Source organism: Myotis nattereri (genome assembly GCF_964212035.1).
Source record: "Myotis nattereri genome assembly, chromosome: 12".
Lineage (NCBI taxonomy): Eukaryota > Metazoa > Chordata > Mammalia > Chiroptera > Vespertilionidae > Myotis > Myotis nattereri.
Genome location: NC_138087.1, coordinates 54,027,474 through 54,054,910, shown reverse-complemented (window position 1 = coordinate 54,054,910; position 27,437 = coordinate 54,027,474). Strand labels below are relative to the sequence as shown.

Below are 27,437 nucleotides of genomic sequence, written 5' to 3'. Positions count from 1 at the left end.
AGAAATTTAAAACCAACTAAGGTGGAAATAACAAATCAAATACATCACTCATTACAATAAATATGTGTGGGCTGAATTCTTCCATTTCCATTAAGATATTGTCAGATTTTGTTGTAAGTCAAATTCTGGTCCATATTACTTAAAAGAAAGATACTTAAAAAGTGATAAAGTGATAAAGAAATATGCAAAGTGCCCTGGTCGGTTTGGCTCAGTGGATAGAGCGTCTGCCTGCGGACTGAAGGGTCCCAGGTTCGATTCCGGTCAAGGGCATGTACCTTGGTTGCGGGCACATCCCCGGTAGGGGGTGTGCAGAAGGCAGCTGGTCGATGTTTCTCTCTCATCGATGTTTCCGGCTCTCTATCCCTCTCCCTTCCTCCCTGTAAAAAAATCAATAAAATATATTTTAAAAAAAGAGAAATATGCAAAATAAAGATGTGGTGAAGATATACCAGGCAGAAAACAGTGATAATACTGATATCCAACCAGGGCAATAGTGACAGTGGTGTGAGGATTGCCTGCAGAGAAGTAGGCAGAGCCCTAGCCAGTTCGGCTCAGTGGATAGAGCGGCGGCCTGTGGACTGAAGGGCCCCAGGTTCGATTCTGTCAAGGGCATGTACCTTGGTTGCAGTCACATCCCCAGTGTGTGTGTGTGTGTGTGTGTGTGTGTGTGTGCAGGAGGCAGCTGATCGATGTTTCTAACTCTCTATCCCTCTTCCTTCCTCTCTGTAAAAAATCAATAAAATATATATATATTTTTTTTAAAAGTAGGCAGGAACCTCAGGGGTGGTGGCCGTTTTTTGTGTCTTGATTGAGGTGGTGGTTACATGATTGAATATCTTTGTCAAACTCATGGGATTGTACACTTAAAATTGATCAAATGTATTGGATGTAAGTTACCATATGTTAAAGCTGGTTTTAAAAAATAACAAAATTATCATGTTCACAAAATTGAAATGCTGAATGAAAAAGCAGTGTAATATTAGAAACCTTCTCAATTACTCTGTATTATATATCCCTGGAATGCCATAAAGATAGCAAGCTTAAAAAAAAAAAAGGAAAAATAGAGATAGTACTTATTTCAATAAATTTAAAAAGAACAAGAAAAGAAAAAAAATAATCAGGATATAATAAAAACTGAAATGAATGAAATGGAACACAAATAAAAGTATTAAAGAGCATAAGTTAAAAAATGTCCTTGCCCAGACAGTGTGGTTCAGTGGTTGAGTACCGACCCATATACCAGGAGAATCACTGGTTCGATTCCTGGTCAGGGCACATGCCCCGTTTCAACTTTGATCCCCCATAGGTCTGAAGGAGGCAGCCAATCAATGTTTCTATCTCTCCCTCCCTCTCCTTTCCTCTCTCTCAAAAATCAATGAAAACATATTTTTTAAAAAGTGTTCTTATATAGGCTAATAAAATTAACTTCTTGCAAGCCCAAGTAGGGGGGAAAATGTTGGGGACCGTCATGCTGCTGGCAAAGTCTAAGCTGACCAGAGGACATGGCAAAGCCCTGGACTCTACCCTATGTCAATCCTGGAAGGTTTTAAGGTCAAAGCTCAGGAAAGGTTTAAGGCTTACTTAGAGTTTGCAGCAAAGCGGAATTAGACAAGGCTTGACCGAGGCACGACCTCGGTGGCTAAAAGTGCAGTTACTAAAACATAACCTGATTGTCATAGTAACTGTCAAACATAGATGGATCTAGACAAAGCTTGCCCAGTCTTGCCCAGCCTGTAACAATCTGCTACTTCCCTATAATGGGCCAAGTCCTAGCAGTGATCTATGAAGCATGACCAGCCACAGCTTAGATATAAAGCAGTGTGTGTAAAGAATAAAGTTGCTGGTACTGGTGCTGGTACTGGTACTGGTGCTGGTGCCTTGTGCCAGTCCTCCCAACCCCGTCTCTTGGTCTTTCATCCCACTCCGCCTCTACCCGTCGGACCCTCTCCAAGGTGCGGGTCACCGCAGGAAAAGAGTAAAAACAGATAAGATTAGTTATGAGAACGAAAATATCATTACAGATATGGGAGAGAGAAAAAAATGATAAAGAAGTTAAACTTAAAATTTCTCATCAACAAATTTGAAAATTTAGAGGAAATGGATACATTTCAGGAAAAATATAAATTACCAAAGTTGACCCAAGAGAAATAGAAAAGCTTGAAGAGTTCAACCTACCATAGAAAAGACTAACCAAGGTGATTCCCTCTCCAAGGGGACTAAGAGTGCCCCTCTTCAGGAAAGTAACAACTTGGAATAGAGTCTGGCACACCTCAGGTTTTCAGGGGAGGTGATACATCATTTCCTTGGCCTTCCTTTGGCTGCCTACATGTATGGGGAAAAAAAAAAAAAAAAAAAAAAAAGAAAAGACTAGAAGATGATTAAAGATATACTTTTTTAAAGACTGCATTCAAATGGCACCACATCTGAGTTTTATTTACCTTAAATAATATTTTTCATGCCAGTTAAACTAGTGAAGACTATAGTAAAAGAAGGAAAGGTCCCACTTAATATATGAGCCAGCATAACTTAATACCATTCCTAACAGACACTCTAAGTAAAAAAGAAAAAGAGAAAATTGCTTAAATATAATGAAGACTTTTTACTAAAACCTAACAGTAAATATTGGTAAAGTAAACAAACCAAAATAAATTATTTTTATTTTGCCTATCATCATTATTATTTAACATATCTTGGAAGTTCTACTAAATGCAGTGACAAGAAAATAAATTGTTATGATCATCTGAAAAATTATAACTTTTTTTGCTGATATGATTGTACTATCAGAAAATTCAAAAGACTATAGTAAAAAAAACTCTAGTTAAAAAAAAACCTAGTAAAAAATATAACTTGGAAAGTTGACTGGATACAAGATACATATAACAAACATAAACTGCTCTTTTCCTACTCTAGCAATAAGCATCTCAAATTGAAAATCAGAAAAAATACTCAATTTACAGTTACAGAATTATAAAGTCTTAGGATAATAATTATAGTCACCATAATGCTATACACTATTGTAAGCACTTTGTATTAATTTAATCATTCCTCACAACACCCCCTTGAGGTAGATTACTGTTATTATTCTTATTTTATAGAAGAGACCACTGAGGAACAGAGAGATTAAGTGATTTGCTAGCTGGTAATGTGTTAAGAGTTGGGATTTGAATCCTGGCAGTTTGGCATTGAGACTATCCTTGTAATCACTGTGTTACAGTATGTAAATTTTTAAAAAATTGGATATAATAGACATGTAACATTATATTAGTTTCAGGTATACAACATAATGATCACCACCATAAGTCTAGTTACCATCCATCACCTCACGTAGTTACACATCTTTCCTGTGATGTGAACTTTTAAGATCAACTCTTTTAGCAACTTTCAAATAGATAATACAGCATGAGTAACTACAGTCACCATGGTGTACATTACATCCCTAATAACTGTAAGTTTTATATGTGAATTTAATCAAGAAACACATAGCGCTCATGAAGACAGTTATACAATATTATTCAAAGACCTAAAGCAAGATTGGGACAAACAGGAAATCAACCATTTCCTTGGCTTGGAAGATAACATATTGTGGACAAAAAGGGCCACATGCTGACCTGACAAGCTCAGGTGAGGCCTGCATAGCAGTTTTGCAGACTCAGAGACCTAAAGTCACCACAAAGGATGGTCCAAAATTAAACTTTAACTAAAAGCAGTGATGGTGGGCAGTTACGTCCTAGGCCAGTATCTTCACTGATAAGGTCAACTGAGCATATCTGTCTTTTTGCATCTATGATAACATGTCCTTGGGATGTCTGGGTAACTTGTGACTTCCCTTTTTCTGGAGCCCCTGGGGCACAACCAAATGTGCTGGACGCCAGGACAGATACCACATATTCCTTCATCATCATGTTAATTGTTCCTGCACCCACCTAAGTATGTGTCCATCATTTTACTTTTTATCCAATCCCAGGGGTTTCCCTGCTTTGCTTTATCCCTCCTCCTTCATCTGTCACCAATGAATTTCATGTAACCCACCTACGGCCCTCCTTTGATTGCAATGTATAAATACGGATATAACACCACCATTTTCCGGAGCATTATCTCAATTCGTTGAGGTTCTGCTTCCCGGCATATGTCGACAGTTTGGCTCAAATAAACTCACCAAAAATTCTTTACAGGTTTCAATGTTGTTGTTTTTTTACGTTAACAATATCATCAAAAAATGATTCTCCAAAAAATCAACTCTTCAAAAATTAAAGAATGTATACAGTTAAAATATTTACAATTAACACCTCAAAGAATAGTCAAGAACAAATATTTAAAGAAAATAAGATAATTTTGCCTTACCAACTATCAGAACACACTATAAGGCCACTTGATCAAATCAGTAGGTAAAGGGAAAATAATTGATCAGAGGAATAAAACAGGAATCCAAAACTAGGTGTTTGTATAGTAATTTGATTGTACTATCAGAAAATTCAGGACTCTCATAGCCAGTTGGCCTGGAGGTCAAATCACCCCTAGTATTGCCGACAACAATCAAGGCTTAACTACAACAAGACTGCGCACAAAGACCACAAGGGGGTGCACCAAGAAAGCATAAAAAATGCGGAGACAAAGAAACATGACAGAAATGGAGGATATAGAGCTAAAACCCGCAATTTTAAGGTCTTTCAATAATTTTCTAGAAACTGCCGATAAATGTAGTGAGATCCTCAAGAAATCTAATGAGACCCTCGATGTTGTGATAAAGAACCAACTAGAAATTAAGCATACACTGACTGAAATAAAGAATATTATACAGACACCCAACAGCAGACCAGAGGAGCGCAAGAATCAAGTCAAAGATTCGAAATGCAAAGAAGCAAAAAACACCCAACCGGAAAAGCAAAATGAAAAAAGAATCTGAAAATAGTATAAGGAGCCTCTGGGACAGCTTCAAGCGTACCAACATCAGAATTATAGGGGTGCCAGAAGATGAGAGAGAGCAAGATATTGAAAACCTATTTGAAGAAATAATGACAGAAAACTTCCCCCACCTGGTGAAAGAAATAGACTTACAGGTCCAGGAAGCGCAGAGAACCCCAAACAAAAGGAATCCAAAGAGGACCACACCAAGACACATCATAACTAAAATGCCAAGAGCAAAAGACAAAGAGACAATCTTAAAAGATGCAAGAGAAAGAAAGTCAGTTACCTACAAGGGAATACCCATAGGACTGTCAGCTGATTTCTCAACAGAAACTTTGCAGGCCAGAAGGGAGTGGCAAGAAATATTCAAAGTGATGAATACCAAGAACCTACAACCAAGATTACTTTATCCAGCAAAGCTATCATTCAGAACGGAAGGTCAGATAAAGAGCTTCACAGATAAGGAAAAGCTAAAGGAGTTCATCACCACCAAACCAGTATTATATGAAATGCTGAAAGGTATCCTTTAAGAAGAGGAAGAGGAAGAAAAAGGTAAAGATACAAATTATGAACAACAAATACGCATCTATCAACAAGTGAATCTAAGAATCAAGTGAACAAATAATCTGGTGATCATAATAGAATCAGGGACATAGAAAGGGAATGGACTATTCTTGGGGGGGAAAGGGGTGTGGGAGATGCGGGAAGAGACTGGACAAAAATCGTGCACCTATGGATGAGGACAGTGGGTGGGGAGTGAGGGCGGAGGGTGGGGCAGGAACTGGGAGGAGGGGAGTTATGGGGGAAAAAAAGAGGAACAAATGTAATAATCTGAACAATAAAAATTTAATTAAAAAAAAAAGAAAGAAAAAAGAAAATTCAAAAGACTATAGTAAAAAACTCTAGTTAAAAAAAACCTAGTAAAAAATATAACTTGGAAAGTTGACTGGATACAAGATACATATAACAAACATAAACTTCTCTGATTGAGCTGTTTATTATTGAGGTATAATTGATACATAACGAGAAGATGGAATTCAACTCCCTGGGAAAAGGAAGGCTAACATATAAATGGCCCTGGCACAATGGCTGTCCTGACAGTGCCCGCGCTGGGCGAGGATTTGCACTGCAGGGCTTGCCTCCCAGTGGAGCAATGGAGCTCCTCTTGCAGGACATTCGCATCATCAAAGTTGGAGGCAACGTGAGACTGACTCGGGTTCCAGTCTGTCCTCATGGGTTCTGGCTTCCCCCCACTCCCCCACATTCCATCTGCCTTCCCTTCCTGCCTTCCTGGCCGTAGACTCCAAGCTCCAACATCAGAAGCAAAGACAAAGGCCTTTCAGATTGTTTCACCAGCTCTTACAATTGCATAATTGTGTAAAGGTAACTCCCTGTAACAAATCTCCTAACTGAAAAAGTAATGTGTATATGAATATGTATATGCATATCCTAATGGTCTGCTTCTCTGATTGAGCTGTTTATTATTGAGGTATAATTGATACATAACGTTGTGCAAGTTTAAGGTGTACAACATGTTGATTTGATACATTTATATATTGAAATATGATTACCACCATAGTTAACTAACCCCTATCATGCCATATAATTGTCATTTCTTTTATGTGGTGAGAACAGCTTGATTGAGCCGTGACTGACATACTAGATGAAGGACATATGGACACTCATTGTTATTCTTTCAATTTTCCTTTAGGCTTGAAATGTTTCAAAATAAGATTGGGAGGGGAAGGGAAGAAAAACATATACAAAGGATCTAATATTCCTAGAAGAGCAAATCCAACTGGCTAATAAACATGAAAATATATTCAAATTCACTAGGAGTCAGGTACATGCAACTTAATGTACTAGTAATAATGAGATACCACTTTTAAAAAATACATTTTTATTGATTTCAGAGAGGAAGGGAGAGGGAGAGATAGAAACATCTCTCTGTGGAGGATTCTACTCTGTAGACAGAAGTAGACTCTATGCAACCTTTCACCTTCAGCTCCCACTGTGAACTGAGTGGTCATCTCCATATTCTCCCATTTAAATTCTGCCGGAAGCTGGTCCATCCTTGCTGCTTGACACGGTTGCTGCAGGGAAGAAACATCTGCACAGCATATGTCTCGGGGGACCTGGCGTATATGGCATACTGTTCTTTTTTTTAATTTATTTATTGCTTAAAGTATTACAAAGGGTATTACATATGTGTCCATTTTATCCTCCCGCCCTAGACAGTGGCATACTGTTCTTGATGTGTTTGCTCCCCTTCTTGGTGCTATGTGTTTTAACCAAGGTCACCTCTCCGAGAAAGGTTGTTTCCCCAGGTAGAGGTTCAGCTGGTTTAGCTCAATGGCTAGAGCTTCATCCTGTGGACTGAAGGATTCTGGGTTCAATTCAGTTAAAAGCACATGCCTTGGTTGGGAGCTGGATCCAGAGTAGAGAGTGTGCAGGAGGCAGCCAATCAATGATTCTCTCTCATCACTGATGTTTCTTTCCCTTTCCCTCTTCCTTCCCTCTGACATCTATAAAAATATATTAAAAAATAGCCGAAACCGGTTTGGCTCAGTGGATAGAGCGTCGGCCTGCGGACTGAGGGGTCCCAGGTTCGATTCCGGTCAGGGGCATGTACCTGGGTTGCGGGCACATCCCCGGTGGGGGATGTGCAGGAGGCGGCTGGTCGATGTTTCTCTCTCATCGATGTTTCTGACTCTCTATCTCTCTCCCTTCCTCTCTGTAAAAAATCAATAAAATATATTAAATAAATAAATAAATAAATAAATAAATAAAGTAACAATAAAATTATCATTTAAAAAATTCTACCTACTGCCTAGAAGTCACAGGAAGAAAATGAACCAAAGTAACAGTTCATCCTTCCTAATCTCTTAAAGCACGGATGGTAAGAGGTTTGGGATCACATCCGACATAGAAGTAAGGCTTTTAGCACCTCAGAAAATGTATCCCTGAAGGAATGGATGTGAGACATGTCATTCAAACTGTAAAAGGAAACGTGACCCATCTCATAGTCCAGGTAGATGCCCATCCCTCTGGGCCTTTCCTGCAGCACAAGGGTGACAGGAACAGGCCCTCAAGCCACATAGTCACCGTCCTGCAGCTGAATCGCCCAACATCTCTTCTCTCGTCTGAGCAGGGGCTGCTTTCTCTCCTTGGAAAGGGAGTCTTTACAGACCCCCACGGCCCCAGGCTTGTCATCCACGTGGACCTCCCAGTAATGTCGGCCACAGTCAAACCCAGGGGTGGGCAAACTTTTTGACTCGAGGGCCAAAATGGGTTCTTAAACTGGACCGGAGGGCTGGAACAAAAGCATGGATGGAGTGTTTGTGTGAACTAATATAAATTCAAAGTAAACATCATTACATAAAAGGGTACGGTCTTTTTTTTCAATAGTTTTATTCACTTCAAACGGGCCGGATCCGGCCTGCGGGCCGTAGTTTGCCCACGGCTGGTCAAACCCTTCAGAGCCCAGGACAACTGCGTCCTCTGCAAATCCCTTTGGATTCCGAGGAACTCCTTGCTTTTTCCTCACAAACATCACAGACTTTTTATCCTCAGACACAAGCAGATGAACATGTGCAGTTTCGGGATCCAGAGTAACTTCTTCTCTAAATGTCTGCATGATTTGCAGCAGGGCCGAACACTGTGGAGGAAGACTGAATTCTTCTCTCTTATACTTGACGCAATAGACATCTGGAGGTTCTAGGTTATCACAGCGGCGGAGGACACCCTTGATGTTCATCAGCAGTTTCACATCTGGCACCACACTCGTCTCTGCCATCTCCTTGCGCAGAACTCTACGTTTGGAAATGTGGTCTGAGAATGCAGCTTTGTTTGCAGTGAGATTCCGTAGAATGTGCTTCTCTTGTGCAGCTAGCCTTGAGAGAACTGCCGCTTGCTCACACTCTATGGATGCCATCACACTCCCATATTCAGAGCTAACTTTGCTCTCTGCTTTTCCACCTTTTCTCTCAGTTCTGATCGTTGCCTGTCTGGAGTGGCTAATCGTTTCTGAAGGTCTGCGAGCTGCTCCTTCAGGGGCTCAATGTAACTCCTGAGCTTCTGCCTGTGATGAGAGGCAGCCTCCTCCACGGCCTCACGTGGTGGCCCTGGTGGTCAGGGGGCTGAGTGCACAGGGGACACAACAACTTTAGGTCCTCCTCGCAGAAGAGGGTCAGGGCTTGGCTGTGCTTCTCACACAAGCGCCTCTCTTCCTGCTGCTTCTTCTTGGCCCCGGTGATCTGGAGGAGCTTGGCCATGTCAACCATCCTTCCCAGCTGGGGTTGCTCCACAGGTGCCTCTCTTTGCATGGGTGACGGCACACAGGGCAGGGGAACCTGTCCTGCACATCAGCCCAGGACCTCTCAATGCAGGAGCGACAGAAGTTGTGCCCACATTCGATGGTGACAGGGTCTCTCAGGTTACCCAGGCAGATGGGACAGTTGATTTTGGTCTGGAGTTTTGCCACAGCTCCTTCACCTGCCATTTCTCTTTGTCAATTACGGTCAGCCCCTGGTGTCCTGTGAGGTCCTTAGCTACAGAGGTAGGTGCCTAGAGGAGCTCCACTGCCCACCTGCAGCCAATCAATGTAGCTGGAGGACTACTGTCCTTGGCAGCTCAGATGTTGGGGTCCAACCCCAGCAGGTCCAGGGGTTCCCAAAGGTGTGGACAGAGTGGGCGAAGAAGGAATGACACGGAGACAGCGTTCAGTTGATCAGCAAACTAGCCAGGCTCTCTAGCCAGGATCTCCAGCCAAGTTCTGTGTAGCCAGGTTCTGTATTTTATTGTCTTGTTACATCTGTATTTATTTATTTATTTATTTTAAAAAAATATATTTTATTGATTTTTTACAGAGAAGAAGGGAGAGGTATAGAGAGTTAGAAACATCGATTAGAGAGAAACATCGATCAGCTGCCTCCTGCACGCCCCCCAGTGGGGATGTGCCTGCAACCAAGGTATATGCCCCGGACCGGAATCGAACCCGGGACCCCTGAGTCCGCAGGCCGACGCTCTATCCACTGAGCCAAACCGGTTCAGCTACATCTGTATTTATACCAGTTGATTTTAATCCTGTCAATTTCTTTTCCAAAGGTTAGGGCGTTTCTTATCTTCATTCCAGGGAGTAAAGATTATGTAGCTTAAGCGTGATTGTTCGTAGTTAAAGTGATTAACTACCTGCCTGGCACTTAGTTAAGGGATTTTATTCCCTCCCTAACTTCAGGGAAAAATCCCTACCTGGGGAAACAACCTTTCTCGGAGAGGTGACCTTGGTTAAAACACATAGCGCCAAGAAGGGGAGCAAACACATCAAGAACAGTATGCCATATATGCCAGGTCCCCCGAGACATATGCTGTGCAGATGTTTCTTCCCTGCAGCAGCCGTTTCAAGCAGCAAGGATGGACCTGCTTCTGGCAAAATTCCTGAATGAAAAGTTTATAATTCTGACTTCAGGCCAGGCCACCCCATAGGACACAGGCTTGAGTCAGTTGCCCAAACAGCTGAGGTCAGAGGGGTTGGGGGTCACATAATACAATTTTGGGGGCCTAAGTCTGCCTCATCAATAGGAACCACCCCCTTCAAAGGGGCTGGTAAGTGTGGCTGGCACAATGTGTGACATATTTAGTAAAAGTGCTGTAGGCCTGCCTGGCCGGCGTGGCTCAGTGGTTAAGCTTTGACCTATGAACCAGAAGGTCACGGTTTGATTCCCGGTCAGGGCAAATGCCTGGGTTGCAGGCTCGATCCCCAGGGTGGGGTGTGCGTGCAGGAGCCAGCCAATCAATGATCCTCTCTCATCATTGATGTTTCTATCTCTCTCCCCCTCTCCCTTCCTCTCTGAAATCAACCATATAGGGACAAACTTTTGTCACAAGCCCTCATAGGCATGAGGTTAGCTCATAATTAACTTACAACCTACTGAGCCCAGTGTCCTAATTTGAGAGCTTGTTTGGAGGTTCTAGCAGGGGAGCGCAGCTACTTGTATACCCTTGACCGAAGACCGGTCCTCTCCTGGGGGGGGGGGGGGGCGGGGGGAAGGTCGTCCTCTTCGACCGAGCGCGCAGCTTCGGGAGGGACGCACATGGATCGGTGAGGGAGGAGGGGGACACCCGCCTAGCCAGCCAGATCAGCCGAATCAACCCTGGCGATCAATGGGGTGACAGATGTCGCAGCCAGATCGCCCTCACATCCCAGTGTCCTAATTTGTATAATAAGTGGGTTGGGCTCACTATGACCCCTTCGAGCTCCAGAATGCCTGATAACTGCCTTTCCCCTCAAACTTTGTACATAAGCTTTGTTCAGCCAGACCTCCTCCATTCCACGCTTCTGTCACTTATTTTCGAACCCCAAATTTCATTTTTCAATCAATACTCGCTGTTATTTGCCTTTATTACAGTTTGTTCTGTGATTTGGAACCATCATTCCCCCCCCCCCCTTTTTTTAATAAGGTTTTTATTGGTCCTCACAAAATTCTCTGATTCAATTGTAAGCTCTTTTTAATTTTTATTTTTTATTTTTATTGATTTCAGAGGAAGGGAGAGGGAGAGTGTGTAATGTTTATGTGTTTGTCCCCCCACGTCCCGCGTGGTTCAGGGTTCAGGATCTGGAAGAGGGGCCGCACACAAATGAAAGAGACGAGACATTTGGAAATATTGGGGGGCCAGGCGGGCAAGTCCAACTCAAGGGGAAGGACTTCCATTGGTGCTCAGGCCTCACCAACCTTTTATTGGTTTGGGATACACCCATAGCCCTTAGGCAGGCAATTTCCAGTAACAGGCAGACTTGCCCTTTAGCAAGGATTTACATAATAATAAATGGGGAAGTTGCTTCAGCTACCATTGTCTGGACTAACAGTGGGTGCACAGCCCTGACCTTTGCCAGGACTTCAAGGGTCACCAGCCTTCCGGGTTCCTTGTCCACACCTCTCTGCTAGTGGAGACAATAGGTGGCTTCCCACAGGAGAGATAGAAACAACAATGATGAGAGAGAATCATTGACTGGCTGCCTCCTGCACGCCCCCTACTGGAAATTGAGCCTGTACCCCGGACATGTGCCCTTGTCCGGAATCGAACCTGGGACCCTTCAGTCCACAGGCTGACACTCTATCGACTGAGCCAAGCCGGCTAGGGCTGCCCCTCAGTTCTTAAAAGCCCCAGGTGTTGCTGGCGTTTGGGCAGGTGAGGCGCAGCTCAGAGTTACAGGTGTTCTTTCTGATGTCCAGTTTTGAAAGGGAATGCGTGTCAATATTGCAGAGACCACGTGGGGAAAGAGGACCCTGATCTCATCCCTATTCACAAAAGGAGGCCACAAGACAGTCTAGGATGGAAGGGAACGCAGGCTGTCCTAAGGAGAGGTGTAACCATCACCGAAAGAGGGATCTAGGCCAAGCCTACCTCGGACAGCCAGGCCACTGCGGGTGTGCAGTTTGGTGCATCCGAGTCCCACTGGGCACTCTCCCTTCCGAAGCCTCTCCAAGGGGAAGTTAGGCAGCATGCCCACTGATTCTTTTTTTTTTAAGTATATTTTTATTGACTTTAGAGAGGAAGGGAGAGGGAGAGATGGAAACATCAATAAGAGAGAATCATTGATCAGCTGCCTCCTGCTCCACCCCCTAGTGGCGATCAAGCCTGCAACCCGGGCATGTACCCTTGACCGGAATCGAACCCGGGACAGTCCCCAGGCTGATGCTCTATCCACTGACCAAAACTGGCTAGGGCCACATTGATTCTTTTTCAAGCACATACTGGAAGCTTGGTTTTGGCATTTTACCTGGCATCCAAGCTGCCGGTGGTCTTAATCTAGCATCTAGAAGGGTTCAGGAATCTGGAGAAGGTGCTGTGTGTAAATTAATCAAGAGTCCAGAGACGAAACATAATTTTGGAAGGCATTTTGGGGAGCCAGAGAAGACTTAGCTAAAGGAACTAAGTTCTCCTTGTCTCAGGACCCCTTGCTTTTTATTAACACAAATTGTCCTAAGGCAAGGTAGGTATACACATCAAAGGGCAGGGTTTGGTACACAGAATCCATTGTCAGAGTGTGGGAAGCTGCCTTCAGCTGCTCAGGTGTTTGGCCCGCAGGAGGCAATAACATGTAGATTGAAATGCCCTCAGCTGTCTGGCAGCCAGCGATCATTTATGCATCCTTTTCAGGTTTGGGGAAAGGCCCTCAGCCACTTCCAGATGATTCAGCCCTGCTGACATGTGGAATTGGCTTCCAGCACAAGCCATGTTCACTTGAGTGTGGCTCTGAACACTGGAACACTATCTGTAGCTTATAGCATTTCTGCAAGTGTTCCCGCAATTGATTTATACACACACGCTGCCCCCCGCCCCCCCAGACACAGAACCCTGACTGCACCCTCCCACACGCTGCCAGCAGCTGCGCTGTACTCCCACTCACCTCACAGGCCTCCGGGCCCCCAGGGAGTCACCGACACACAACCGTCTGCTATCGGAGGGAGGCCCCGACCGGGTGCCAGGGGAGGTGACTAGGTTATTGGAAACTTTAATTAAGCAGGGACAGTTAACAGCTGCAGGGACACCCTAGGAAACAGTGAGCCTTAAAAAGGAAGTATTTGTAGAATCTGTCCCCATGACCTCTTAAGACTTCTCTGAGAATTCCCTGCTGTGGAAGAAAATAACAGTAGCACAGGCACCCGTGAGCCCGCAGGACGGCCCCCCCCCGCCCCCCCCCCCGCCCGCGTAATCCTCCAGGCGGTTTAGATGCTCACCTCCCACAGACATCCCTAAGAGACCACAAAGAGCCGCGGTTGTGTGCCTGCACACACACACACTCATAGACACTCACACACACTCACACACACCTGCCTCTCCCTGAGACACATTCCTCGGGTGGCAAATGTGCACGTCGGCCTCAGCGGGCACCGTCTGGGCAGGCTGGGTGCCGCTGCCAGAGCTCTCCCCAGACCCACAGGCCCATCACAGCTCCTCCACACACCACTGACCACACTACAGGCTGTGAGCCTGCGGTGAGGAACTCACTCCTTCCCCTTTCCTCCCGCAGCTGCAGGGGGTGTTTCTGAGGGGGCGGATGTCACCCACGAGGGGTGGGTTTTCCCCACCCCCACCTTGTCTTGTCCCAACTGCTTCCCACCCCCATAAGTAGGCCCTTTGGGGGTCACAGTCTGTCACAACCCTAAAGGAGAACCAGGGAGCACCTTTGAACCATAGCTCATCAGCCGCCTCCTGCTTCCCCTGGTGTCCCTCGCCCCCCTCCCCCCCCCCCCCATCAGCCCCTGGTCTTCCCCGTAAATGCCCCTTTTTCCTCCAGGATGGGTGTGAAGGGACAGTGCTGGGACTTTCTAAAGGGAGAAGTTACTAGTAAAGTAAGAAAGAAAGCAAAACCAAGGCAAGAAAATATCAGAATCTCACCAGTCCAGAGTCGGCTCTGCTTCTTTTCTTTGCCTCCCGTCGTCTTGTCACCCCCGGCCAGTCCGAGCTCAGAGCCCTTGCCTCAGGGACAGCTGGCTGGATCCAGCTCAGATGTTGGGACACAGGAGATGCCATGGGTCCAGCAGGGGGCAGGAGGGGGCCCAGAAGGGGCTGACTTGCCACAGGTGTGATCAGTGGGGCAACAAGGGTGGAAGGGGTCAGGGAAAGGCTGTGGAGTCTGGGGGTGTCACAGAGGAGAAAGTGTGGTCCCAGATTCTCTGCATCCTCCAAAGACTGCCGTTCCCAGCAAGGGCTTTGGAGTGAGACGCCCTGTGCTCTGTGGACCTACAGCAGGAGGGGAGCTGGGTCCACCCTGGAAGTCCCCAAACTGATGGGGAGACATGAGTCCAAAAAATCAGAGACTCCTTTCCGGGAGCGGACACTGGGAACCCCAGGATGACAAGCTAGGGCTCCACACTACACCCTGCCCCCCGCCCCCCTGCCCTCAATCTGATGGGGAGGATGTAGCCCCACCCTGGAGCAAGGACTGGGGAGAGCCTCCGTCGGGGTCAGTTGGGCACAAAAGAACTCTGACTACACAGAGAAAGCCTCTGGCCACGGCAGCCAGGAGGGAGGCATGGGCACATCCGGGGAGAGGGTCAGAGGGAGGCACTGGGAGCCTGCACTGCCCAAGCCGTCTGGGCTACATGAAGGTGGGACAGAGAGAGGCGCAGGGCGGCCTGAGTGTGGTCCTGTGACCCCCCAGCCCAGCCCCATGCTCTGGGCCTTAGTTTCTCCTCCCCGGCCCCTCTGGCCAGGGCTCAGGATGCCATCTGCTTCACTGAGCCCATCTGTCTGAGACTTGCTCACATCTTCCTCTTTTGTGACTAGAAGTCACAGGGCAACGCACTGAGCCGCACAGTCACGGAGGGACCACAGAGCCTCAGAGTGTGAAGGGACAGAGGGGAGAGCGGCAAGAGAAGGGGGAGCGGGGGAGCCGGCGCAGAGGTGCCAGGACCATGGCCGAGTCTGTCACTTACGCAGACCTGCGGTTCGTGAAGGCTCCCCTGAAGAAGCGGGTCTCCAGCCAGCCAGGACAGGGTAAGGGCAGAGGGGGGGTCTCCTGGATCCTGCACCCCCAGCCTCTTTCCTGACCCCACCCCGCCCACCCCTCAGCCCCCAGTCCCAGCTCCCACCTCGGCCCCTTTTCTCTCTTCTACAGACCCAGAGGCTGACGATGACGGGGAGCTCACCTACGAGAACGTGCAAGTGCCCACACTCTCAGGGGGGGCCTCAAACTTGGCTTCTTCTGGGCTAGGGGGCAAGGCCGGTATGGAGAGCCGAGGGCTGGGTGTTTGCCGGGGCGCCGTGTCTAGAGCTGGGGAGTCCAGAGCCGTCTTGGGAGGACAATATCCTTGGGGAAGGAGGGGGGCCCCTAGCAAAGAGAAGGAGGAGCCCTGGATAAATGGCAGCCAGGGGCAGAGTGACGCTCGCTCCCAGGGGAAGGTGGGTCCCCTGGGGAAAGGGCAGGGCTCAGGGCAGCCCTGCGGGGAGAGGCGTTCGAAGGGAAACCAGGGGGTCGGGCAGGGCTGAGAGCAGTCCCGGGAGCGGGTGGGCGGCCGACTCCGGAGGGCGCGGAGAGGGTCTGGGGAAGGCCCGGTGGGACCCGGACGGGCAGGAGGCAGTCCCGGGAGATGGTGGGCGGCAGACTCCGGAGGGCGCGGAGAGGGTCTGGGGAAGGCCCGGTGGGACCCGGACGGGCAGGAGGCAGTCCCGGGAGATGGTGGGCGGCAGACTCCGGAGGGCGCGGAGAGGGTCTGGGGAAGGCCCGGTGGGACCCGGACGGGCAGGAGGCAGTCCCGGGAGCCGCGGAACTCGGGAGGGCGCGCACGGGAGGCCGGAGAGCAGCGCCAGGCGCGGGGGACACGGGGCAGAGGGGGCTTTTCCGGGGCTCCGTCTCCTAACGGGACTCGCTCACCCGGCGCAGGGGTGCAGCCGGAGCCGCCCGCCGCGCCCTGGAGCTCCGTGACGTCGCCCGCAGCCTGGCGGCTCCTGGGCGGTGAGTACCGCGTCCTCCGCGCCGGCGGCAGGCGGGGCGGGGCGGGGCGGGCACGCGGGGCTCGGCGGCCTCGCCCACCGCGCGGACCCGCCAGGCCCCGAGTGGCTGGGCGCCGGGGGATGGTGGGGGTGGGGGTGCTGGCGCCCCGGCCGGCAGGGGGTGCTGGTCTGGTCCCGGGCAGCCCCGCGCCCCCCTCCTCTGCCCCTTTCACCCCATCTTTCTGAGGTGTCGACCCAGATCCTCTCCCCACTCGCACTTAGGAGGCCCCATTCACATACCTCTGCCCGCCTGGGCCTGGGGTTCAGGGCCTCCTGCCAGGCAGTGCCCTCCATCCTCCTCACCTCCAGCCCGTCTTCCGGACGCCTTCCCGCTACCTGCGGACTCACTGCGCCACCGACCACCGCGCCTGCACCGCGTCCTCTGAGCGAGGCTCTTTCCCAAGAATATCCCCCCCCCCCCCCGGGTTTATAAATTAGTTCCTGGGCTCACTGCGCCTCGTGCAACTGTCTCCCGAAGGCCAGGGCAGCCCAACCTGCTGGAAATACCTCCTTCTGGGCCTGCTCCTCACCTGCCTGCTGTTAGGGGTGGCTGCCATCGCCCTGGGGGTGCGCTGTGAGTATGGCTCCCATCTCCCACTCCCCGCATTCCCCCAGCAGCTGCCCTCCCCCAGCAGGGGCCGGAGTTACCACCACCCCGTCCTAAGCTTGGGGTCTGGTTTCCAGCCTGGTCTTGCTCTATCAGTGGTCGGCAAACTCATTAGTCAACAGAGCCAAATATCAACAGGGCAACGATTGAAATTTCTTTTGAGAGCCAAATTTTTTCAACCTAAACTATATAGGTCGGTACATTGTTATTAACTTAATTAGGGTACTCCTGAGGCTTAGGAAGAGCCACACTCAAGGGGCCAGAGAGCCGCACGTGGATCTCCAGCCGCAGTTTGCCGAGTCTAAATTAGCCTCACCCAGTCCAGTCACTCCTTAAACTTCAGGCAGCCAGAGCTTACATTTCAGCTTGGCATGCAGAATGTCGCAAGCAACAGGGAAAGGATTGGCGCGGGGTCCCAGGGCACAGGGCACCCACATCTCTCCTTCTGGCCAAGCAGATCTGCAGGTGTCTCAGCAGCTCCAGCACACGAGCAGGGCCCTGGACGCCACTAACAGCAGCCTGAGGCAGCAGCTCCGCCTGCAGAGCGCGCAGCTGGGCCAGCAGGAGCGGGAGCTGCAGGGCTCCAGGAGGGAGCTGGCCCAGACGCGGGAAGCGCTGCAGGTGGAACAGCGCGATTGCCAGGCCGTCAGGAAGCAGTCGCAGGCCTGGCTGGCCGGCTGGGAGGAGACAAAGGAGGCCCTGAGCCGTGAGGAGACGCAGAAGAGGGACGTGGAGGAGAGGCTGAGCCGCTGGCGGGACAGGCTGAAGCCCCTCTGCGTGCCGGAAACGCCGAAGTCCAACTTGGAACACCTCCACCCCTCAGGTATCTGCTCTGGGAGAGGCGAGGCGGGAGGTCTGCTGTGAGGGATGGAGGTTATGTGCATCCACCCCCAGCCCGCGTTTCATTTTTTACCTTGTTAATCTCTATGACGCTCAGCTCCATGCCATGCTGCCACCCACTCCCACAGCTGCACTGAGCTCAGCATCCCAAACTGCTCTTCTGCTGAAAGGAGGGTTTCAGACCTCACTCTGACCACTACTGCCTGCTCCAGGCTCCCCACACTCCTCAGCCGCCTGAGTTCTCCGCCCCATGGAGAGCCCGGTCTGCTCCCTTCCTGGCAGTCTCACCTGTCCTCACTTCTCTCTGCCCATCTTGCATTCCGGCGGTCACTTCAGTCACTCACTCCTTTGTCCCACTGTCCTTCTGGTGCCCCTGACTGGCGGTATCTCAACTCTGGATGAACTCCACTGCCCACCTTGCCCGCGCCTGCACCCAGGTGTGCCACATGGTGCAATCATTCTGCTTGGTGCCTTGAAACTCTAGTTTGAACCTCAGCTGGGGCCTCAGTGCTGCCTGGCAACTCCGCAGTGGTCGCCTCGCTCTCCATAAGAACTTACCCTACTGCCCCGTCTGGCTTTCAGCAGAAGTCCTATTCCGTTAGAGAGGAATGCCCTCCGTTTCCCACCACCAAGTCTATTTGTCCACTTACATTTTGCCCACCCCCATCTCTTGCAAGGATAACTGCAACTGCTTGCAGGATGTTCTCCCTAAACACCCCCCTACACCCTCATTCCACCCTTCATATTGCAGCCAGGGTAATCTTTAAAAACAAAAATCTGATCATATCATCCTAGTTAATTAATTAAAGGTTATGGAATACATACTATATGTCCAGCACCGTGCCCGGGCATTGGGATACAGGCAGCGAGCAACATTCCTGTATGTAAAACCCCACACTGACTTTCTCTTCCTTGGAATATGAAAACAAAAAATCCCTTAGCATGGCATTCAAGGCCCCTGCCTACCTTTCAGCATACCACTTCCTCCCTCACCCTCTCCAGTTTGACCACACCAACTTTTTTTTTACTCCTTTAAATTACTGATATACTAGGGAAGAGGGAGGGTGGAGGTGGAAAAAGGCATATGAGGGATAAATGATGGTGGGAAAAATAAAAAATAAATTACTGATTTACAAAGGGCAGTCTGGTGGTGGGGCAAGGAGTATAACTCCAGAGGGTAGTTGAGTGGGCACATGAGAAAATGTAGACAGAAGAGAGGGAGCTAGTGGAGAAGGAATGGTTTTTGAGTGACGGGGGGTTGGGGGGGAAGGGGCGGGGAAGGTAGGACTGATGGAACAAAGCAAGGAGAGAGGTGGGTTGGGGTCGGGAGCACAGGTTGAGGTGTAGGATGTTAAAGAAAGTGGGTTATTTCTTATGGATGGCCAGGAAAAGAGGAACAGAGAAGAGACACGTTTTGAGGTGGAGGGAAGGGAAATGGAGAGAGTTCACATCAAGTGTCTGACAATTTCAGCAAAATGGGAACCAAGGTTGTCTAGTTGTGGAAGAGTGGAGAGGGCAGGAGGTTGGCTAGCGGCTTGAGGTGTGTTTGGGAATAGTACCGCTAGCCCTATTAAAATAAACCTCCCAGATGGTTAGGAGAAAGTTGTTGGATGTTAAGGCTTTTAGTAAGTATACGCAGGCTTGGCATTTCCAGAAAGGTTGCAAAGATCAAGAACTAGAAGTCAATGAAGGGGCTGAGAGTAGACTGGAGACCACTGTTAGCAACTAGATCTCTGAGCAACACTTTCACTCCAAGTGTTGAGATCTCCCTCTGGTCTGGGCTGTGCTGTCACACTCTTTCTGTTTTTTAGACCCCTGCTGTCCCGTGGGATGGATACTGATGGCGACGAATTGCTTTTACATCTCACTTATTAAAAGAAGTTGGGAAGACAGCCAAAACTATTGTAAATCTCTGTCCTCCAACCTGGCCACGATTACGGTGAACGAGTATTATTCAGTAAGCATACCTTTATTTACAGACAGTCATGGGTACTATTAGGTAAAGGCACATATGTTGTCACGTCAGGGATGGCAGTGCACACATGACATGCTTCCTGTGGATGCATTCCTTCTCCATGCAGCTTCTCAGCGCAGTGCTTCAGACAGCCCCAAGCATGAAAGTTGGCATGAGAGTTGACTTATGAGCCATCTTTACTTTTTACTTGTTTCTCATTTCAACTTTCTGGTCAGTGTTCTGGGCTGCCTAACGAAGTATTTGACTGTCGTGACCTCTCAGGCAGGGAGGCCCCAGACCTGGTGGGCTGGATTGTAGGGGTTGTTTACTTGTGACCATAGCAACCCACAGAATGACTGCCTTTCACAGGATGGCAGAAGTTCTTACCCAGCTGGGAGGGGGACTGCAGGGTGAGCCTGCATCTGCAGGGTGGCACTTGTAGGATGCAGGGAAAGGTCATCAAAGATGGGCACAGGTCTCTTGTCAAAGATCCTAGGTTGCCCTAGCTGGTTTGGCTCAGTGGATAGAGCCTTGGCTTGTGGACTGAAGGGTCTCAGGTTTGATTCCAGTCAAGGGCACATGCTTGGGTTGTGGGCTCAATCCCCAGTAGGGGATGTGCAGGAGGCAGCCGACCAATGATTTTCATCATTGATGTTTCTATCTCTCTCTCCCTCTCCCTTTCTCTCTGAAATCAATTATGTGTGTGTGTGTGTTCTCTCTCTCTCTCTCTCTCTCTCTCTCTCTCTCTCTCTCTCTCTCTCTCTCTCCTGGGTTTCCCTAGGGTATTTATTTTCTTCCATTAGCCCAGGTCCCCTCTTTTACCCTTTCCCCCCATTTCACTATTTCTCATCACTCTCCACACATCTCTGAATCTCCCCTCAGGATTATTATAGCAGCAGTGTATATAAGCTGTTGGAACAAGTTGATCCGTCTGGTTCATATTGGATTGACACCAGGTTGAAGGACAGGTAGGGGACTGATGCTAGAAGAGTCTGTGGGTAAGTTTGTTAGGACTTTTGGGATCTTCAACTGTATAATCCCTTCAAAGAGACATAGTAATGAGACAATCTCCCTTCAGGTCCGCTCCCAAACCTTTCACAAATCAATACTGAAATTGCCTGCCTGTCCGTTTCCTCTATTACAAACTCTTTAGGGCATTCTGTTCTCTATTCTACCCCCAGATAGCAGCCCCTGGCACGTGCTCTTATTTTTATTAATTACTAGGCTGGGCCCCATGTCATTTTTCTCTCAGAAGCTAGGGCTTCACAGCTGGTGAAGAGCCTTGGCATTCCCACGCCCTTGAAAAGGCTACCCAAGCGGAGGTTTACTTTCTCAGTCACCACCACTTGGGGCACTAGCGTTGCTCCAGGGGAGTAAAGGGCAGTGAGGTAACTTTGAGGACCAACCAGGGACCCTGAAACGGGTCACCTATGTTCTCTAACTGGAATTTCCATCTTTAAGACCTTGGGTGATTCTGCCCTCCCCTGGTCCTAAAGGCTCTTTGGGTTGGAGTTCAGACATCTGTCCCTGACCCATATCCAAATGTGGCCCTAGGTAGGACTAAGGTGAGTTGGGACTTGGGCTGTTTTATGCAGGGCAAGGAGAGAGGAGGGAGGGGAAGGGTGGGGGCCAGAGCCTATCCCAGTTCTATTTTATCACTCTCTAGGTCTTATGTTCCCCAAAGGAAAAGATGTCCCTCTGTACAAAACAAGTGGCCAAGATACCAATACCAGACAGAGTGTACTACTTCTCTTCCCTGTGTCTGTGAGATGGCACCTATTAGGTATCCAGATTACCACTGAGCTGAGTAAGTGTGAGGGTTGGGAGCCTGCGAGGACAGGGGCTCAGAGCAGGGGTCCAGCTGCTGGGAGCAGGGGGGGCGGGGGCACAACTTGTTCTTGGGAGTCACGTCCACAGCCTCCAGGAGCTTGGTATACTTGTGTAAGGGGGTGTTGCACAGGGAGAGGGGCAGGGAAGGCCTGGAACTGAAGGGAGGCTGGTGATGTGACTTCTTAGTGACAGTCAATAGTGGAGCTCATTGATATTTTACTCTTCCAGATCCTCATGCCAACAAGAGCCTGTGCCCTTCATCCCTAACCTGCAGCCACAGGTCCTATGATTCTCTCTCTCCAGCATTTCCTCAATCTGCCTGGATAGTGCCTGGCCAAGGGCTCATCTATGCCTGCTGCCTGCCTGAAATCCTGTCCCAGAAACTGGACTATTCCTGGGAAAAGGGTACAGAAGAGATTTTGGGAACCCCAAGAACCTCCCATAGTGGAAGAGGGGGCTGCGGGGAGGAGGGCGCACGGGCTGAGCGGATAGGGGCAGCCCGGAGCCAGCCAGGCAGTTTTATTGAAATATTTTTAAATAATTTGCACGTGTTAGTCTCGTGTGTCAGCAATGCTGTGTGGTCCCCTGGGACAGCAAGCCCAGGGGTTGGATAGGAAATGTTCTGTCCCTTGAGTCCATGCTGAGGTTCCCCTATACGGAGCAGCTGGTCAGCCCATCTGGGGCTGGAACTGTCGAGCATGTGCAGTCCTCACAGGGCATCCTGAAGGCCAAAGCTGGAGGCCCCACTGCTAAGAGCGTGCCCCAGGCAGCTGAAGGCTGGGTGTGGGTGGCTTGGCACGGTGCCCTCGGTGGCAGAGGAGACTGCCCGCCTCACAGTTCAGGTTGCGGTAGCGAGCAACAGCTGGTGTGGGGCGGGGGCACATGGACAAGAAGCCAAAGCTGAAGGGGCCCAGGCAGCAGCCAGGGCAGGGTAGCCCCTCGTCGGACTCCCGAGGAGCTGAAGGGGGCGGCGAGGGTTCTGTCCGCTCCAGCGCTGCTGCCCGGGGCAGGCTATGCTGGGCCCGGTTCCAGGGCTCCCCGGCCCAGCCCTGTGGGGAGCTCACCACCACAGCTGGGGGGTTGTTGTTAAGGGGAGGTCCTGATCTAGGGGACCAGGGCTGGGAGGCTGACGAACAAGTGCTGATGAAGTTGTCTGTGGCCACAGCCAGGGGCAGCTGGGGAGCTGGGGGTTCTGGCTCAGGGCTACTGCCCTCACACTCCATTCTCTCTTCAGCCAAGGGGCCCACAGAGGGAGGGCCAGGACCTGGCAGTACCGTCTCCATGCGTCGGGGGAGTTCAGGGGATGATGGTAATGAGCGGCAGCGGCGGGCAGGTGTTCCAGGCTGGAGTAGGGTCTCTGGAGTGGTCACCAAGGGCAGCCGGGTGGAAGCCAGTGGTAATGGTGGTACAAGGGGCAAGGGGGCGACTGGCTTGCTGGGTGTGTCCAGGAGCTTGATCTTGCCACCCCTGAGGTCTTCCCGCAGTGAGAAGGGGTTGACTCGAGTCAGATTGTCCGCCCAGTTGGGGGGTGATTCTAGTGATGGGGGCAGGAAGAGGTCTGATCGGCTTCGGGAGAGCCGAGGGTCTGGCCTGGGAAGCGTGGCAGAGGGACCCCCTCTCGGAACAGACCCTGTAAACAGAGAAGTCTGTGATCACTCTTCTCAGTATTGATAGCTTCTAGCAGGGGTGGGGAACGTCCGGCCCATGGGGCACGTAAGGCCCATGAAATCGTTTGGTCTGGCCCTGCCAAGGCATTAAGGGTGAGTTAATTAAATGTTTGACCAGCCAGAACCAGTTTGGCTCAGTGGGTAGAGCATCGACCTGCGGACTCAAGGGTCCTGGGTTCGATTCCGGTCAAGGGCATGTGCCTTGGTTGCGGGCACATCCCCAATGGGGGGCGTGCAGGAGGCGGCTGATCGGTGTTTCTCTCTCATCGATGTTTCTAACTTTCTATCCCTCTCCCTTCCTCTCTGTAGAAAATCAATAAAACATATTTAAAAAAAAAAATGTTTGACCAAATATAGCAGGGTAATTTTTGAGTTGATAATTTTGCATGGCCCACGAATGATGTTATAAATATCCAAATGGCCCTTGGCAGAATAATGGCTCCCCACCCTTGTTCTATGTCTCATTATTCACCAGAAGGCTGGTGGGACTAGAACTTAGAAAAGGGAGTCTGACAGGGTGCTTTGGAAAGGAGACGTCACCTCCAGCCACTTTTTACCTTTTTCCTTCCTTACGGCTATAGAATTAGAAAACTATCTTCTTTGAGATGTCCTTTCACCCCCACCCTATCCCCAGCCTTCTCAACTAACAAATACACTGAGTCTCCCCCAGATAATTCCCTGAGTTCTAAGGAGGAGAGAGGCAAAGGGACTCCAGATGGGTCAAGGTCATGCTCACTTACCCTGATTGTGCATCAGGGGAGCCCTGGCGAGGGGGGCTGGCTCAGGCAGTTGCTCCAGGATCCATTCCAGGTGCTGGGTGATTTCGGTGAAGGGAGCACGGGCACTAGGGTCCATCTGATGGGTAGAGACAGGGGCAGCTTCACTCAGTGCTCCAAAAGGGTCCCTGAGTTCTCCACCATCACCTGGGGCAGGACAGCCTGGTCAGCTGATGGATGGGGCGGAGGGCAGGGAGGGTGAGGCTCTTACACTGCAGCAGTGGATGGCCAGGAGCAGGAAAGGCAGTGGGCAGTCATCCCCTACCAGGGTCCGGAAAGCAGGCACATCCAGGCCAAAGTCCTGTGGGGACAGAAAAGGCCTCCAAGTCAACTTTCCTTGGGTTCTCCTTCTGCCCCCAATCAGGACCTCAGTTCCAGGGAACCCTTCCTGGTTATAAGCTTCCCAGTCTGGAGGTCCTCCTCTTCAAACCTGGGGACACCATTCACCTCAGTACGGGGCAGGTAGTCAGGGTCTGCAGGTACTCGTGCGATGAGCTCACAGAGGACAATCCCAAAGGCAAAGACATCGGCCTGGGGGTAGGAGATGATGTTAGGGGGAGGAACTGCCAGTTTTCATGTCAGAATTTAGTTAGAATATGTCAGAATTCACGGGGGAGTCTTGACAGTTTCCGTGTGTTGGAGGGGTGCCTGTGAGGGGCAAGGGGGTGTCCTGGGGGCCTCCTGAATATCTGGAACGGTGTTGAGGAACTTGGGATAGGGACTTATAGGAGTTATCTCAGGGTCTCTGGAAGACCGTGGGGACCTGAAGGGTTGACATCTTACCTTCTCATCATATAGCTCACCCCTCAGCACCTCTGGAGCCATCCAGTACGGGGAGCCCACCACAGCCAATGGCTCCTTCCTGTCCCCTTCCCTGCAGGGCAGGGGCAGAGTGGTCAGAAACATCCCACTCAGACATCCTCCCCAACAAAAAGAGAGGCGGCCAGCTCCCTCCCCACCCCAGGGGAAACGTCCCAGGGGGCTTCATGTAGATAGGGGCCTTCTGGGAGGTTTGGGGGATGGGCATTCAGCTCACCTATACACAGGAATCTTTTCAGCCAGCCCGAAGTCACCCACAACAGCTGTGAAGCTTCGGCCTTCCCGACGGATCAGACAATTCTGACATACACATACAGTATCCCACACACCTTTCACCTTCTGCTCTCCGATCTCCCATCTATAACCCAACCTCTGTCACTCCAGAATAACCCCAACCCTCTCCAGTGCACCCCAATCTTGCAACATCATTTACCACTCCAAACACAGCGTGGTACTTAGCCCTCAGAGCAACCCCCCCGCCCCAGCCCCCCAGTGCTTCGCTACTCTAACATCCTAACTTATTATTATTATCCACATTCTAACATCCACAGGCTCGTTACAACCCAGGAGTCTCACAACCCCCTCATGCCTCTACCTCTCTGGCCAGCCTACCTTGGATGTGAGGTCTCGGTGGAATACACCTTTGGCGTGCAGGTACTGCAGGCCCTGAGCGATATCCAGAGCCAGGCGGAGCCTGACAGGCCAGGAGAGGGGTTCAGGAGAGCCCAGCAGCTGTTCCAAGGTTCCCCCATTCATATACTGGGGCAGATGGGAGGAGAAGGGGCATGAATGCCAAGGCTTCAGTCTGTGCTCTAGTCTCCCACCTATAAGCCAGGGGACACTCGGGAGGGTCACAAAGGTCAGAGGGGCGGGCCTGTGCTCCAGGGTTCCAAATTCACTTTCTAGGGCGGTCCTGTCCAACACATGCGCAACTATTTAAAATTAAGGTGGTAGGTTTAGATAAAATTAAAGGCTCAGTTTCTCAGACCAGCCACATTTCCATGCTCACGGTTTTGCACCGAACAGATACAGAACATCTGCATCAGGGCAGAAAGTTCTATTGGAGGAGAGGATGAGAACGGCTGGGGCCTTTCTGGTCTGCCCAAGGGGAAGTTTAGGGAAGACTCCCCGGGAGGAGGTCCTGCTGCCCTCACTGCCTCAGCAGAAGCACCAGGCCATTGACCTCTGCCCCCTGGTGGCGTGGGGCCCCCCTTCCCGGCCCATTCTCACCTCTGTAAGAGCGTGCAGCTGCCCCTGGTGCACACAGACCCCCATGAACCTGTTGGAGGGGCGGGGAGGTGGGGGGAAGGCTGTAAGGTCCTCGGCCTCTCCGCAGTCTCCCCTTTCCCGGCGGGATCCTCCCCCTTATCCCAGCAAGCGCCGGGGCCGCTCACCTTAGGATGTTGGGGTGCTGGAGCTGGTTCATCAGCTGCACCTCCCGGAGCGTGTTGCCCCGGTTACTGGGGAGCCTGTTCATTTTCAGCACCATGACCTGCCCCGACTGTCGGTGCCGCACCTGAGGGGTGGCGGGGCCGGCGAGTCTCGCGCAGGTGGGACGGTCGCCCCGCCCGGGCCCCCGGCTCCGGCCCCCGGTCCCAGGCTCGGCCCCGCCCCTCCGCCCTCCGGCCGGCCCTACCTTGTAGACCTCGGAGAAGAAGCCGGCGCCGATCTTCTCCGCGCAGTGGAAATCGTCCACGCGCGCCAGGCTGGACACGGCGCTGCGGAGGGCCCGGTAGGAGGAGGGGCGGCCCCGGCCCGGGCCTCCCCCCGCGCCCGCGGGCCCCTCCCCCGGCGCCTCTCCCGGCCCGGGCCCTGGGCCCCGCCGCGGGGGCCGTTCTCCGGCCATGGCCGGGCCCCCAGCCCGGGCCGGCCTCACATGGCCAGGTCCCTGGGCCCGGGGCGAGCCGCGCTGGCCATGGGAGGGGGCCCCGCCGGGTCCGGGACGCCGGGACTCCCGCTCCCGCCTCGGAGAATGGAAGATCCGCCGCAGATCCCGGACCCGCCCCCGCCGTGCCGGCTCGCGGGGCCCCGGGGACGCCGCTCCGCTCTGCGCAGGGCCTGGGCCTGGGCCTGGGCCGGGCGGCGGCGGCGGCGGCGCTCCGGGCGCCGGCGGGCAGGCGGGCTCCCCGCGGGCGGAGGCGGGCGGCGGCGGCAGCGCTGGGCTCGGGCTCGCGGCCTGCCGGGGGCGGGGCCGAGCGGCCTCGGCTTAACTCCTTGGAGCCCGGCCCCCGGCGGCGGCCACGCCCCCCAGGTGCGCACCCCCTACCGCGGCGGGGACGCCCGGGCGAGGGGTCCGGGGCGTCGGGCTCCGGGAAACGAACTCAGGCCGGAGCCGAGTGACGGAAGGCAGCCGAGGGCCGGCGGTGCGAGCGCGCGGGCGCAGTGTCTCCGCGGCCCCGGGGGCCCTCGCTCCGCTCCCACCCTCGGGTCGCCGTCAGCTGGGGGCCGGGCTCGGGAAACCGCGCTCTCCCCGGGCTCCATGGGCCGACGGGGCAGCGCGTTACACCCTCCCGGCCAGCACGCACCTCCGGCCGCCAGCC

General features: G+C 51.3%; 2 protein-coding genes and 1 pseudogene across 9 annotated transcripts; 1 reads left to right on the top strand and 2 right to left on the bottom strand.

Moving 5' to 3' along the window:
- Positions 1–7,782: 7,782 nt before the first annotated feature.
- LOC308527542 (tripartite motif-containing protein 75-like) lies at positions 7,783–9,406 on the bottom strand (annotated as a pseudogene). Its single transcript has 2 exons — positions 8,379–9,406; positions 7,783–8,171 (listed from the first exon to the last, which is right to left on the bottom strand). The product of its transcript is annotated as a tripartite motif-containing protein 75-like (transcript).
- Positions 9,407–15,231: 5,825 nt separating this feature from the next.
- Positions 15,232–22,188, top strand: CD72 (CD72 molecule). Of its 7 annotated transcripts, none has more exons than XM_081104281.1 (9): positions 15,232–15,408; positions 15,530–15,637; positions 16,295–16,366; positions 16,883–16,978; positions 17,469–17,834; positions 19,663–19,790; positions 20,688–20,773; positions 21,472–21,612; positions 21,864–22,188. In XM_081104281.1, exons 1-8 carry the CDS (start codon positions 15,327–15,329, stop codon positions 21,605–21,607), a joined length of 1,074 nt encoding a protein of 357 aa, XP_080960407.1. In that variant the 5' UTR covers positions 15,232–15,326; the 3' UTR covers positions 21,608–21,612; positions 21,864–22,188. The 7 variants fall into 7 exon arrangements, with proteins under 7 accessions (XP_080960407.1, XP_080960410.1, XP_080960409.1 ...); XM_081104284.1 differs by having other exon boundaries at positions 21,939–22,170; XM_081104283.1 differs by having other exon boundaries at positions 19,663–19,808; positions 21,490–21,612; positions 21,939–22,170.
- On the bottom strand, positions 22,125–27,013 carry TESK1 (testis associated actin remodelling kinase 1). Its single transcript, XM_081104276.1, has 10 exons — positions 26,534–27,013; positions 26,292–26,413; positions 26,128–26,176; positions 25,510–25,656; positions 25,115–25,197; positions 24,862–24,952; positions 24,526–24,609; positions 24,290–24,379; positions 24,043–24,157; positions 22,125–23,265 (listed from the first exon to the last, which is right to left on the bottom strand). The coding sequence occupies exons 1-10, from the start codon at positions 26,741–26,743 to the stop codon at positions 22,385–22,387; spliced, it is 1,872 nt and encodes a 623-aa protein (XP_080960402.1). The 5' UTR covers positions 26,744–27,013; the 3' UTR covers positions 22,125–22,384.
- Between the last annotated feature and the right edge of the window lie 424 nt (positions 27,014–27,437).

Bases quoted from the DNA above. Each gene is read 5' to 3' on its own strand.
- CD72 (XM_081104280.1), top strand. From the start codon at position 15,327: ATGGCCGAGTCTGTCACTTACGCAGACCTGCGGTTCGTGAAGGCTCCC. The intron at 15,409-15,529 runs GTAAGGGCAGAG...TCTCTTCTACAG, and splicing joins CTCCAGCCAGCCAGGACAGG to ACCCAGAGGCTGACGATGAC. The intron at 19,809-20,687 runs GTAAGCATACCT...ATCTCCCCTCAG, and splicing joins CGGTGAACGAGTATTATTCA to GATTATTATAGCAGCAGTGT.
- TESK1 (XM_081104276.1), bottom strand. From the start codon at position 26,743: ATGGCCGGAGAACGGCCCCCGCGGCGGGGCCCAGGGCCCGGGCCGGGA. The intron at 24,953-25,114 runs GTGAGCTGAATG...CCTGCCCTGCAG, and splicing joins GAAAAGATTCCTGTGTATAG to GGAAGGGGACAGGAAGGAGC. The intron at 24,610-24,861 runs GTAAGATGTCAA...TCCTACCCCCAG, and splicing joins GTGAGCTATATGATGAGAAG to GCCGATGTCTTTGCCTTTGG.